Source organism: Cygnus olor, chromosome 1 (genome assembly GCF_009769625.2).
Source record: "Cygnus olor isolate bCygOlo1 chromosome 1, bCygOlo1.pri.v2, whole genome shotgun sequence".
NCBI classification, from domain to species: Eukaryota; Metazoa; Chordata; class Aves; order Anseriformes; family Anatidae; genus Cygnus; species Cygnus olor.
In genome coordinates this window covers 124745662-124759963 of record NC_049169.1, presented here as the reverse complement: position 1 = coordinate 124759963, position 14302 = coordinate 124745662, and the positions used below count along the sequence as shown (strand labels likewise).

General features: G+C 39.2%; 1 protein-coding gene across 14 annotated transcripts in view; it reads left to right on the top strand.

Annotated features, from left to right (window-relative positions):
* The window catches only part of POLA1 (DNA polymerase alpha 1, catalytic subunit), a 203219-nt gene that overhangs the window by 13844 nt on the left and 175073 nt on the right, over nucleotides 1-14302 (top strand). For all 14 annotated transcript variants that reach the window (XM_040531361.1, XM_040531432.1, XM_040531486.1 and 11 more), the window contains exons 13-20: nucleotides 4884-4958; nucleotides 6242-6380; nucleotides 7969-8126; nucleotides 9364-9448; nucleotides 10605-10666; nucleotides 11397-11486; nucleotides 13108-13224; nucleotides 14082-14257. In XM_040531361.1, the coding sequence (XP_040387295.1) occupies nucleotides 4884-4958; nucleotides 6242-6380; nucleotides 7969-8126; nucleotides 9364-9448; nucleotides 10605-10666; nucleotides 11397-11486; nucleotides 13108-13224; nucleotides 14082-14257 (902 nt within the window). The remainder of the gene's footprint in view (nucleotides 1-4883; nucleotides 4959-6241; nucleotides 6381-7968; nucleotides 8127-9363; nucleotides 9449-10604; nucleotides 10667-11396; nucleotides 11487-13107; nucleotides 13225-14081; nucleotides 14258-14302) is intronic.

The following is a 14302-nucleotide window of genomic DNA, read 5'->3' as shown; positions in this document are numbered from 1 at the left end:
AGCAGTGCTTCTCAAGTGGCAAATTTGTGTAAGAAATGACATCTCAGCAATATGTAGCTTAGCGTGCTATTTACATCATTTAGGGAAAATGAGTGCTTCATTAGAACGTTGTAAAACATATTTTTTTTTGTTCTAGCTTTTTTCTGAAATTTCTGATCCAAATTTAGCTCTTTCAGTTCTTTCACTGTTGCTTTTCATGTATGTTTGATCATAACTTACTTGTTTTCTGTGAAAATTGGAAAGAGGTGAATTTAACAATGGGTAAAAAGTTTGTAATGGCTCATTATTCAAAGACCCTTTCAGGAATGAGAATCAATTCCTCATTAAAAGATGTTGAAAACACCTGTATTCCAGAAAAGAAAAGGGGGGAAAAGGCCTTTAAAAAGATGATCTACTAAAAAAAAGAAAGTTTTAGGAAGCTGCTATCTGTTCCACTGTACTCAGGAAAAAAAATATGGGTGAGGTAACAGAATAATGTTGTTTAATTATCAATGATGGCTTTTAGAAATTGAGGTAAGCCACATACAGAAAGCATTCAAACTGGTATTTCTGATGTTAGTTCAAAGCTTGTCAAATGTTTGCTGATTTTTTTTTTTTTTTAATATAGAACTTGGGATGAAAGACCAGGCTATTGACTGGTGTTGACTGCAGTGCATCTGGGATTCTTGGGTGTGGTACAGGAGTGATCCCTAGCAGGGATGGGGAGGTAGCAGCACTAAGGCACTGTTAAGGTCTTACCTAGAATATTATAACACTTGATGTAACACTTGATCACGCTGATGAGGAATCATGAACTCAGGTGACATCAGATAGAGAAGATGGCAGTAGGGAGGATGAGGCAAAAGGAAAATCAGTTATAGCAGACATAGAAAAAGCTTTGCTCTTAGATAGAAAGAGCTTTACTTTTTTTTCCAGCCTAGTAAAGTGGAGAATAACGGGAGGAGCTTTTGGCTCTCTAAAAACATTAAACAGGGATCAGCAGCAAGAGAGCTATTTAAAGGACAGTTTTAGCAGAAGAACGTATTTATAAAATTTAATTTGTGAATAAATTAGGCAAGATAGTTGAGGGTTCAGAGCAGCTCTGGAATAACCCACCAGAAGTGTTTCTAAACAGTAAGAATTCAAATGCTGTTTGAATTTGTCAGACTCTTCAGCTTACTGAATTTTTACACACTTAACATGGTAGAAGGCTCTCTAGCTTTATTTTATTGGCTTTTTTTTTTTTTTTTGCTCAGCTTGATAGTTACTGCCTCCTGGAAGGGTTTAATGAGCTAGCAGGAGGGTACAGCTAGTAGTGTGGGGGATAAGAGGAAAGGTAAGGGAGAGCAGGGCTGCCGGTCGGCCTTTGGAGGACTATTCAAGGAAAGTATTGTAAACTCAGCTATTCCAGTTGAACACAAAGTTTACTGTGAACAAATGGCAGGGTACTGTGAAGCAAACCAGGCCAGGTTTGCATCACTGCAGCAGGGGGTGCTGTTGCTGCCTGCAAGGTAACTGTGGAATTACTGGAGTTGTCCCATTACTTCATCCTCTTTTGCTCCTCTCAGAGAGCCCTCGGTTTGCCTGGTTATATACCTTATTAATCTTCTTTTCCTAAGGAGTCGCCCTGTTTCTTTTCCTTGCAGTCATGCCACCAGAGCTGTCATGTTATACATTCTTTCCATCTGTGTTTCCACGTGGCTGTGCTGGGCTCCCAGATGGAAACGGTGGTTGCATTCAGCTGGGTGAATGCTCCAAAAAAGGGGTCTCCGCGCAGTTGTGACTGTATGGGGTTAAGAGTTCATGTTTAGAAGAGCCCCCATGTTCTGTGATCTGCAGCCATTGTTCCTGTTAACTACTGTATTGTAAGGGTTGGTGTTTTTGAAAGATTTTTGGAAAGGCTAATGACAATATTTGTCAGATGAGTGGGACGCTCATGACTGATGTGCTCAGGGTAGTACGCAGCAGTTCTGTCTCAGTTCTGGCATAGTACTGTGACACTTGGAGAAACTTGTATCCTTCCACCATTAGCTGGAATTAGAAAGGTAACCAGCGTACCTACGATGTGCCCAAAGTTCTTTTTGTTCAGAATATCCGTTTTTGTGACGATGTGGAGGGAGCCCCTATTAATACCCTGAGACAAGTTGTTCTCGGGGTGTGCGCGTGCGCCTGTGGCGGCCCTGCCGGCACCAAACTTTGTCACTGCGAACAGATACACTTAAGCCGTATCGCTTCCTCCTGCACCTGCTGCTAATTGCAGCTTCAGTGGGTTGCACTGCTGCCAAGTTAGCAAGTCTTCACAAATCAGTCTGAAAGCAGCCTTATACTCCACTTAGAAACTTAGCAGCTAATCACTGCTGCTCATTTCTGCTCTCTGAAGGGCCACTTGAAGGGCAGATTACTCTGCAGCAAAGCATTCATTCACTGCAGTTATGACCAGAGGCTTGTGTAATTGAGCTGAGCTCTGTGGAATAACGCAGATGAATCACTGCAGCATACTATTTTTACACCGCGTTCAGCTTGCGTTTGCAACAAGAACTTGTTTGAAGCCTGAGAGGTTAAAAAAAAAAAAAAGTAGTATGTGCTAAAAGCAATGTACAGCCATCTGTGACATTGTGGCTGGGATGCGCTGCCCCTGTGAGGTGCTGCTGCTTTGGCTAAACTGTTCAGACCTGCGTTTGAAGGCTAATTTCTTACACTGTTCTGACCTCAGAGTGATGCTGTTGGGCCAAGTTATGTTACTGCTTTCTGCTTCTGTGTGAATGTTCTACATAGTTACGGTGTAACACAATTGAGTAGCATGGATGTGTAACAGTGGTGCAGATGGTCTGTGAAGTGTTGCAGAGCAGAGCATTTCAGCAAGTACCATAGCATCACTGAACAGGATACTGTAATTGTTTGGAAAATGGAGGTAATTGTTCTTAGAAACTGACAAACTGAGCATGTTGTGAAATCGTTATTGTTCTCAGAGAAAGCAGAAGTGATACTTGACTTTCAGTGAAGTTGCGCAGGGATTGATACTGCTTTAACTATCTCTGTGTTACACGTAAACAAACTGCCTACTTTCTAGTAAAACCCGGGTCAATCAAACTGAAAAATAAAATACTCTCAGAGAAAGTGTGTAATAAAGTAAACAGCTCTTGGGTCCCTCTCTGAAGGGCCTGCACATTAAAGCACAAAGTATGGAAGGAGAAACTGTGTGCAGTTACAGGTCTGCTCACTGGGATCATGGATACGTGGTGGGAGAGGGTTTGGTAAAGAAGATGGGCTGGGATGGTGAGGGGGCAGTTACTGCTCGAGTTTCTGGGCCAGGATTAGAGGGCAGGCCAGTGGGGTGAAATCATGGTGGGTATCTGCTACAGGCTGCGTGATGGAGGAAGTAGATGATGTGGCCTATGGATGAGTGGAAGAAACCTCACTTTAGCCAGCCATGTTCCTTATGGAGGGTTTTAACAACCACAATAGCTGCTCTAGGGACGGTGCAGCAGGGCACAAGCAATGCAGGAGGTTTCTGGAATGCAGCAATGACAACTTCTGAACACAGCTGACTGGGGGCCTTGCGAGGGGAGGCACTGGTTCCTACAAGCCTGGTTCTACAAGCAAGGAAGAACTGGATGGGGATGTGAAGTTCAGGGGCAGCTTTGGCTGCAGTGTACAAGAGTTGTTGAAGTTCAGCATCATGAGAGGGGGAGAAAAAAGCAAAAATCAGGATTATAATCCTGGTCTTCTGGAGAGCAGACTCTGGTCTGCTTGGGTACCTGTTGGGACAAATCCTATAGAAAATGTCCCTGGAGAGAATAGGGGTTCAGAAGAGCTCGTTTACTTTTCAAGGATCACCTTCTCTGTGCTCAGGAATGATCCGTTCTCACAAGCAGGAAGTCAAGCAAAGGCGGTAGGAGTCCTGCGTGGACGAACCAGGAACTTCTGAATAGATTCAAACAGGAAAAGGAAGCGTGCAAGTGGTGGAAGTAGGGTCAGGTAGCCCAGGAGGAATGTGCAGGCACCATCCAAGTGTGCATTAGGAAGGGCAAAGCCCATCTGGAGATGAATCTGGTAAGGAAAGCACAGGGCAACAAGAAAGGCTTGGAACACTTGGACTGGACAGATGCAGGTCCCTGGGATGTGATGGGATGCACCTGTGAATGAGGAGGGAGCTGGCCAATTCCATCGTGAGGCCATTCTTGGTTATCTTTGAGAAGTCGTGATGATCAGGGGAGTCTCCTGAGGACTGAAGAAAGGAAGTGTCACTGGTAGCCTCAAGGTGGGCAAGATGATGGCCTCCAGAGGTTCCCTCCAACCTCAGCCATGCTGTGAAGGATTATCCAGGGAATTATCCTGCTGATCCAGCCTCGCCACAGTTCCTGGAAGAAGGCGGTAGAACAACTAGTTGTGAAAGGTGTTTACACACGCACAAGGAAAAAAAAGCAAGAAACAAAGTGCTTGGGAGTGCTCCGCGTGGATTTACAAAGGGGAAATGGGGCTTAACCAAGCTGGCAGCCTTCTGCAAAGAGACAACTGGTTTGGTGGACGAGGGGAGAGCGGTGGCTGTTGTTTGCCTTGACTTTAGTAAGGTGCTCAGCCCTGTCTCCCATCCCGGCCTCCAAGACAAACTGATGAAGCATGGGCTTACTGTATGCTTTTTGATTTGTAATGGTTAATATACTTGCAGATCAATTCTGTAGAAACTGTTCCTACTAAGAAGATCAATGGAACTGAAACAGTCTTGCTATCTTTAGATGGTTATAATGCAAAAAAGTTGCAAAAGTGGTAATATATGATCCAAACCCTTGATAACTGAAATGTTGTGTTTTGTTTGGCCTTTATTTCACAACCTTTCTTATTGGACAGAATTAATTTTCAATTGGGAGTTATTGGAAAAATAATAATATCTTTCTTTTATATAGAAAGTGGAAAAATATTATGCTTTTGAGATCCCGGATGTTCCAGCAAAGTCAGAATACTTAGAAGTTAAGTATTCGGTAAGTATAATTTGCCTGATGAAAGAATGTAACCTGCTTTCCTACCCACTTAATCATTTCTTTTTATTTAAAGAAAAAATCGTAGGGCTTGACCCTTAGTAGCTAGTGGCTGTACCTGTGTTGAGGTGTGTAGGTAGTTGGTAGTTGTTTTTTGTTTCCCTTTTACAAAAAGGGGGGGGAGGTTATTGATGAAGGGAGGGGATGTTTTCTATTCCCCAAGTTTAGAGATTAATACCTAAGCTTGTGGCTTTTTTTGTTACCATTTGTCTACTCGCTAGTCCTTAACAAAAATAGTTCTTTATCAGGAAGACTAATACATATTGATTTGTCAATGTTAGCTGTATTTATGTAAATAAGCCTTGAGAGGGGGGAAAAATGCATCTTAAAACTACTACATTCCTCCTGCCTTCTCCCCCGGTTATAATTTGCTTATTGTAAATGCATACTCCAAGTATTTTTATATTGCCTTGTCTTGCTACCAAATCACATAACCAGCCAAACAGCCCTTTAGCTGTGCTGGGTCAGGGCCTGAAGTGCTGTCAGATGTTTCAAATTACTTGCTACCTTTGAATGTGTTGTTGAATCCATGTGTATAGCTGGTATCTCTGCTTATATGGCGTTTGCAAATAGCAGCTGGATGAGCAAATCTTCAGTTGAAGAGCTGTAAAATTGAGCAGCAAAGATGGGGAAAAAGATACCATGAGAACATCAGTAGCTACTCTTAATTAGCAGAAATCCTTGATTTGCTTTCAAATGTAGGACTCGGCAGTTGTGAACCATTTTGGCCAGTTGCTGAGGTCTTAACCCATTTTAAACCATTTTTTATGCTTGTTTGAGGTGCTAAAGCAGCATCCCATAGAGATTTGCGATCTGTCCTAAATCTTTCCTTAGCTGTGCAGAAACACTTTATCCAGCTTTAATCATCGGTCATACAAATACTGTGACTATCTAATTAAGTTTCTCTATTAAAATGGTCATTGAGCACTGTTGTAGTCTTGCCTGATGATAATACTTCTCTTGCATCCAGTATGAATGAAGAACGTTTGCTTCGGTGCATTTTTATAGTAGTGTCCTGATTTTAGGTACTTATGCACCTATTAAGTAGGGTCAATAGTGTAATTTCGTGAATTACCATAAGGTATTACAGATTAAGGCTTTGCATGTGGGAAATTACTGTGATTTCAGATACTCTCTGGTTTTGTGAAGGTGTCGTCTGAATGTAGTGTGTCAACATGAGGACTTCCGTGGTGTGAAATGACTGACTGCTTTTTATTACTTGTTAGGCTGAATACCCTCGGCTGCCCCAAGATCTGAAAGGAGAAACGTTCTCGCATGTATTCGGAACTAACACTTCTAGCCTGGAACTCCTCTTGATGAGTAGGAAGATCAAAGGACCATGCTGGCTGGAAATAAAAAATCCACGTATGGTGCTTTGCTTGTGAAATTCTTGTTTGTTGAAAAACGCACATAACTATAGATTGTGAGGAAAAATTTAAATTCTACTGATAAATTCCCATCTTGCAAATTGATTTTGTAATTTATCTGTGCAGTTTTCATTACCTAGTACAAACTGTAACTTTTTCTTCCTCTTTTAGAACTCTGCCCATATAAAGTTGCACACTGTGCAGATCAGATTATAGCTTTGAATGGCAGTGAAAGGGAACTGCAGTCCATAGAAGCTGCTCTTTGGTGCATACCCTAAAGCAGTTTATATAATGTATAAAGCAATATAGTGAGATAGTTAAAAGTTACTTTCCTAGAAATGTACTCCTTTTTCTTCTCTAAGTAATTTAGATTTTGGGGGGGAGGGGGGGGGGAACAAAAAACCAAAACCACATCTTTTTAAGCACAAACCACTGATAGAAGGCTTTCTTTTTTTTGTGGTGTTTATTTTTCTTGCACTAGAGAAAGTTTGTGGTGTGGAGCCTTTGTGTTTGAAATCCTTTTTGCCTCTTGATTGTGGCATGCTACTTACAGGTGGTTATGCTGCCTTACTTTGGTTTGGTTGGAGATAATCATTCAGCATGTGCTGTGTATTACCAGGAATATGGGGATGTGTTAATCATACTGGACAAAATCTTTCTGAGGCACTTTAAATATAGTGTTGACAGTATTGAATACTGATAGGATAATTCTCTTCAACACCTAGCTCATACAAAGCTGGCACCAGTAAGAATTTTGGGCTGCAGTAGACAAAGTGTACCTCTCCATACCTGAGAGATTTAGAATAAGCATGTCACCAACCATCCAATGAGTTTCCTACGGCTTCTCCAAAGAGTGTCATCACTAATCATAACGAAGCTGTCTGTGCAGTTCAAGTGTCAGTATTGGGTTTCCAGAAAGGTGTCAAATACTTTGCAGGGAGTAAGATAACCACATCTACCAACAGCTGTCTTCAAAAGGTTAATCCCTCAGAAATGTAGCCTCTGCTTCCTTGTAACTGCCTATACAGAGTTACCTCATCAGCATCTTTTGTGAATGAGCATTTATTTGTTTATTTCTTAAAGCAAGTAAAGAATGACAGGCCGAAATAATCAAATGATAATGGGTGGTTAACATGTCTTTTATTCATCTATCCATTTATCTGTTTTCTATTTTTTATTTTTTGGTTGCCTGCTCGTTAGGGAAATTAATCCACATCTAAATGTGTCTGCCTAAACTTCAGATATATAACTGTGATGTGATATAACTGTGAATTGGGAATCTAGTAGACTTGGGGCTTCTAGGCTGTTAAAAGGAGAGAAATAAAATCTTGACCTAGATCTTCTTGGTCTAGATACAAATCTTTCCCCTCTTTTTTTTGGTGTTAAAGAGCCCCTGGTGTGACTAGGCTTCTGACTGGTGAGTGAGGGCCTTGGGAGTCCCCAAAATTTTGGCAGGATTAATCTGGATCTTGGACTATTCCACAAGAGCAAAACATTGAAGGAACACACTCTTTATGGTGGTACTGTTAGAAATGTCTTACCTGTGATTCCCAGAAGAATGAAGGTGGTTCATGTTGTTTCCTTAGAGCCCTCGAATCAGTCAGTCAGCTGGTGTAAGATAGAGGCAGTGGCCTTGAAGCCTGGTTTGGTGAACGTGGTTAAAGACACTCTTCCTCCTCCTCCGCTTGTGGTCATGTCCCTCAGCATAAAGACGACCCAGAACCCTCAAACTCACCAGAATGTGGTAAGTAATCTGCTCTTGATTTTGGTTTGGTGTTTTTTGTTCTTTGTACTGCACTAATTTTTTTCTAAAGGCTTGGGAGAACTTCATCTTATACACCATATCTGAGTATATATGCTACTGAATAACCTTTCTGTGCTGCAAGCATTTTAAAGAAACACTTACTAGAGGTCACTGGCGTAGATCAAACTCTGTGGGTTCAGTGGGGCAGTTTGGTGATCATTTATTGAGACAGTAAATCCTACATATTTTTAAAGCCTTCTATTTTGTCTGTTATGCATAATAATTATGAATAAGACTGTCCCAGAACAGCTGTTAATGGACTTTTTTATTATTTTGTAGACTTGAGTGTTACATGTTCTAGGTAAAACTACTTTTTTCAAAGTAGAATGAGAATCTGCTAGCACCTATTATTCTGCTGTGAGGCTCTTTTTCTTTTTCTCAGAAAGTAGGAAAGATAAAGGTGGCCATCCTCAGTTGCAGGCTGCAGACCACAAAGCATTTATTTGTTTTGTAATATAAGTCTGTCTAATTTAGGAAGAGTTTTTATAGGATAGTTGTCTGTGACTTATTGAATGGGGAAAAAAAAAAGCTCTATTTTTTTTCAATCAGAATTAGTCTTCTTGGTCGAATTAAAGCCAACCTAATGGGACGTAAACCAGGTACCAGTAGAACTCTGCTTACCAATATGTTTCTAAAGCTTGTTTAATTTGTCTTCTGTTGCATTTTCTTAACCAGTGTATGGGCAGTCAGGACTTCTGCCAGCAAAACAAGCAGAAGGATCAGTAGAGCAATAGCTTCTAAACACTAAAACTTCTTGGCTGCTACTTGGCTTTTTGGAAGTCTTCACTGCTTGCTAAGGGGCAGCCCTTCCTAGGGGAAGGCTTCTGCATGTCTTACCCTGCCCACATCTCCCCTGCACTTTGTAGGCGATCCTTTAAATTACGGGGTTTGTTCAGACTCAAGAAAATCTGATAAAAGTAGAGTTTTCCAAAATGAATTATTTCTCATGTCAAAGTTCTGAGATAATCTTTAGGAATAAGTTATGTGAGATCAATTGATAACTTTTTATTTAGCTACTTATATTTGGAGTTCGTGTTAAAAAGGATTTTTTTTTGTGGAAGCAAGAGAAAATAGGTAAGGAAACTTTTTTTTAAAAAGAGTGTCAGGGTGGGGAAGAAATGTGTGTTGATAGAGATCATGTGTATGTTGATGTGCATTTTGTACCTCCTTGGTCTAGATTGTGGCTGTTGCAGCTCTGATTCATCAGAAATTTCCTTTGGATAAAGCCCCACCTCAGCCTCCTTTTCAGACACATTTCTGTGGTATGTACTCGGAACAGGTTATGAGTAGAAAAACAGTTCTTTCAAAGCGGGGTGGGAGTTTTATTTATATTTTTTTAGACTTCACTTTGTCACTCCAGCAATAGCGGATTAAAATAACTTTTGTTATTTTTGTTATTAAAAGTGACTAACTTTTGACTCTCCGACAGGCTTTTCTCCTTATTTACTGGATACTGACTTTTTAATGAAAACTTGATTGCACATCTTAATTTGAAGCAATGTGAAATAACCTTGCTCTGTATGGTTCCTATTTTTTTGTTAGTTTTACCTCATCATGTGTTTTCTTGGGTGATATTTTTCATTTTTTCACCCATGAGTTCAGACCACTTAGTTATTTTTCAGATCAGTTCTTCTCAGTAGAACTTTATTAAAACTTGACATGTTTATTTTTCTAAACAAGCTTTCTTAAAGAAAGAAAATCCTTTGCAGTATGATCAGCTAAATTTTGAGATTTGGACCCTAGCAGGAGGTAATAAAGAATTTTGAATGCTTGTGAGAGGAAGTTCTTAAAAAGCTGTAAATGATAGTTTAATCTCAATGGATAACCTAAAATATAACTGACTGACTAGAATTATTTTAATACTTTTTTGATCACTTGTATGTATGTATGCCTTTAAGATAAAAGGTCTACCCAGAATTCAGAAGTGATTAAATTGTCTTTAGACAAAACTGGCATGTTTGGTCAGTAGTTTTCGCAAAGAGAGAATCTGGGTGAGATGTTTCTGGGTTCACATCTCATCAGTTACTGTCTCAGAGCAGTTTTTTAAAAGCTGTAAACTTCTGACCTCTAGATTTGTAGTAGGCAGCTTGTAGTAACTCACAGTTGGTTCTTTTTGTGGCTTTTCTTTGCTGGTCTTTTAATCATACCAGCCAGATCAGTGACAGGTGAGGAGATACATAAGGCTTTTTACATAGGATCTTCGTTAAAAGATTGTAGTTGTCATCTGGTAGACATGACTTGTTTAAACCACAAAATCTTTTTATTAAAAAACATAAACATTAAAGGCAAGTATTCACATAAGGCTAGCTTTTTAGGATTAGAGGTCAGTTTTCCTTAGCTCCTTTTGTTGTGAATGGATGCTTACAGAGAATACAATTAAGAACATGTATGTAAAAACAAATACAATTTCTTTTGCAGTTGTTTCCAAACCGAATGATTGCATTTTTCCTTATGACTTCAAGGAAGCTATTAAAAAGAAGGTAATTTCATTTTGTTAGCCTTCTGACTGTAGTACTTCAAAATATGACCATCATGTTGCTTTGGGTAAGTCGTGTAAGAGAAATAGGCAAAGGAATGGCGTGATTATTTCATTAGTTTTCCACTCTGCAAACCTAAATCCAGGTATTTATTGTATTGCTTCTATAAAGAGAGGTGTATGCTTTATGCAATTCAGTACTGCTGCTAGTAGTGCTCATAAGATAGATGGGGTGTTAGACAAAAGAGTTTGAAAGGTTTTACAAAGAGGCTAAAATTAATTTTCATTACATATGAGTATGTACTCGTAATAAGCCAGGAGCATTTGTTTCTTCTTCCCTTGGATAGTAAAGTCTGTCAAAATTTACCCTTTCTAAAGGGCAATGGGAGGGTTGACAGAATAATAGAGTAACCTGTTTTTGTTTTTCCTCTGTTTCTGTATGATCTTGAGTCTATGAGTGAAGGGTGTACATGGAGCATTTTCCTGGTGTGCTTGATTCTTAGGAGGCTCTTAAAATATCACTAGACACCTGCATACAAAAGCAAAATGGAAAAAAGCCTCTGAGAAAAGCTTTCTATGTCTATGTGAATGAGAACAAAAAGCCTTGAATTATAGAAGGAAAGGGAGAACTCTGTGGTGCTTTATTATTGTCTTGTAACTAGTAGGGGAGAGGAGATGTTTCCATTTTAAACTTATTGGGTCATTGAAATCAGGTGCTCTCTTGCTCCTTTTAGAATGCTAAAATAGAAATAGCTGCAACAGAGAGAACACTGCTGGGATTTTTCCTTGCGAAGATTCACAAAATTGACCCAGATGTTGTTGTGGTGAGTAGTTCTGAGACTCTGAGAGTTAAATTAAAGCATATTGTCAGTTGGTCAGCTTTGTTCTTTTTCCTTTGTCCCCTTTTAGTTTTTTTGTCCTTTTTCTAATGTTTATCTCAGACTGCCTCATGAATTGAATTTGCTTATAAGACAGCAGGTATACTTTGGTACAAAGATGATGCAGAATTTTCCCTGCCAGCATTTTATACATCCTTTTATTTCCCATAATATTTGAAATAGGCAGTTTTTCCATAGTATTTGAAATAAGTATTTTTTTTTTTCTTAACTCAGGAAGACACAAACAACAAAAACCCTTGTGATTTCCCAGAAAAATGGGAGCTCTTTGTACGGAGTCTGTTTCAGTTTAGATGCTCATATAATTTGTATCACAATTTAGATTGCGTTTATACTATAAATCAAAATGATGACCTTTACAAATCCATGGGATCTAAGCAAAGCTTTGTGATGAGCATTCTTTTGTTTTCTACTGTATTGGCAGCTGAGAATTATTATAATTACTCATTTTCTTTTTTTGTTATGTTTAATTAGCATACAATCCTGAATTTAATGAAATTTTGAAGGCAAATTGAAGTAATCTGAGGCTGTTTATATACAACTTCGCATTCTTATGTAGGCATATACAAATAATTGAAACAGGTGTTGAGAATAGGATGAAATGAGCAGTCAGATTCCTGATGTGATCCAGCTCACTGTGCCTGGTATCCAGTATTGACCCTACAAGCCTAGCTTCTTGGTGGCTGTGGTAGGAATCAGTACACTGCAGCCAGTGTTTTTAAACTTGGGATGCTAGTAGTGGGGATGTGAGAGCTCTGATCCTAGGAACAGCAGAGCTGTGTTAGTGTGATTTAATTTGCACCTGGAGTAATTAGTGCCATTGAAGTAAATGATAGTATAGGCAGAGGACCACTCTATTACAGCTGTAGAGCTTCTGATGATTTTAAGGAGCTTCTTCTATAGAACCGTATTGTACCACACAGATGGATCTGAAATGGTGAACCTGCAGTTCCTGGTGCCTGACTGGTCTGTATAGGCTCTTGTTCATCAGGGTAACATTTGGCTTTCAGCTGAGGCTACAAGCCAGTGTCATCGATGTCCTTAGCACTGTTAAAACTTGAAAAATACTGCTGGAGTACTCTGCTATGTAAACGTTGAGTGACAGGTCTTCCTGTCTGGATTTAACAGCAGTGCCTAACCGTAGTGTTAAAGGAAATAAAGTTACATGATTTTGATGTCAATATGGAGACTTTCATGGATGGAGAGGAAAGGAATTGCTCGTAGCTAACCTTACATGCTGTATAAAGAATGTAATCTTTTTCTAGAAGGCTTTTAAATCTTAACCTCCGTTATAGAAGCATAAAGCTGAATTGTGTGTTATGAGCCAGTTACAGAGCTGTTTTTGCTCTTCTGCTGAACAGCATTGTTAGTGTTGAGACTAATGAGTACTGTTGATGAACATTCTCTTAGAAAGTGCTTTCCATGAGGGAGATAATGCCATCAATTAGATGAAAAAATCACAAAGGGCAAAGGAATACCGACTGTGTGAAAGTAAGTCTTTCAATTTGCATTTGTTGTAACCTTTTTTTGTTATTTTTTCTGCTGCAAGGGTCATAATATTTATGGATTTGATCTGGAAGTGCTGCTTCAAAGAATTAATGTGTGCAAAGTCCCTCACTGGTCCAAGATAGGTCGACTGAGGAGGTCCAATATGCCAAAGCTTGGGGTAATAAGATTGCTCAAGTCTTTTAAGACCCTTTATGTTGCATATGATTAAAATTGAATTAATTTTGTTGAGGAATTGTAAATGTGACACTGATGTATTTTGACTGTTGGTCATGCTAGATTTCATGTGTCCCGGATCAGAAATGATGAGTGTTTATATGACTTTTATTACAGTAATAAGCTAAACTGATTTTCAAGTTAGGCTAATTTAGTTTACAGATTTCAAGTAGATGATGGTAATGACAGATTAATTGCAATAGTCTTTACTGTAACTGTCTTTGTCTGCTATAACTGTAAAATGAGAAAACCTAATTTGGATTGATTGGTGAATCATCCCATGGAGAACGGTTAGGTTAATAATTCTGTAGTTCTTAGCATGTGTTTGTTCAGAGGACAATGTGTGAGGCTTGGCATATTGAAGTGCAGAGCCTGACTGTGCTTGTCTATTCCTGTCCTTCATAGAGGCTGAGCTGAATATTTTTTTTTGTGGTTCTTTGACTTTTTGGTTCTGCTGTTACTATAAAAAACATCCTTGAACCAAATCAAACAAACAAAAAATCTATACCCACATTCTCATAGGGACTCTTCTAATTATTAAAAGGAAAAAAAAAATCAGTACAACTTTCACAATGGTTTAAGAATTAAGGATCTAACTAGTAATGAGAATGAAGTATCTACTTCTTAACTTCTACATGCACTGAAGTACACCATGAATTCATTTAGGGTGTGATTATAAAGGCTGAGTATTTCAGTGGTAGATGGCTTGACCAAATCCCGTACGCATGTATTTTGGGTATATGTTCTTTGTTAAAAATTGTATGTTTCATTTTTTTCATCTACTTGTCTGATATGGCAAAGGGTCGAGGAGGGTTTGGTGAAAGGAATGCTGCCTGTGGCCGGATGATCTGTGATGTAGAAATTTCAGCTAAAGAATTAATTCGTTGCAAGAGTTACCATTTGTCTGAACTGGTCCATCAGATTCTGAAAACGGAGAAGGTAACAATCCTACCAGAGGAAATTCTAAATATGTACAGGTATGTTGCTGACTTGTGTTTTTAATCCTTTCCTGGAAAGTATAG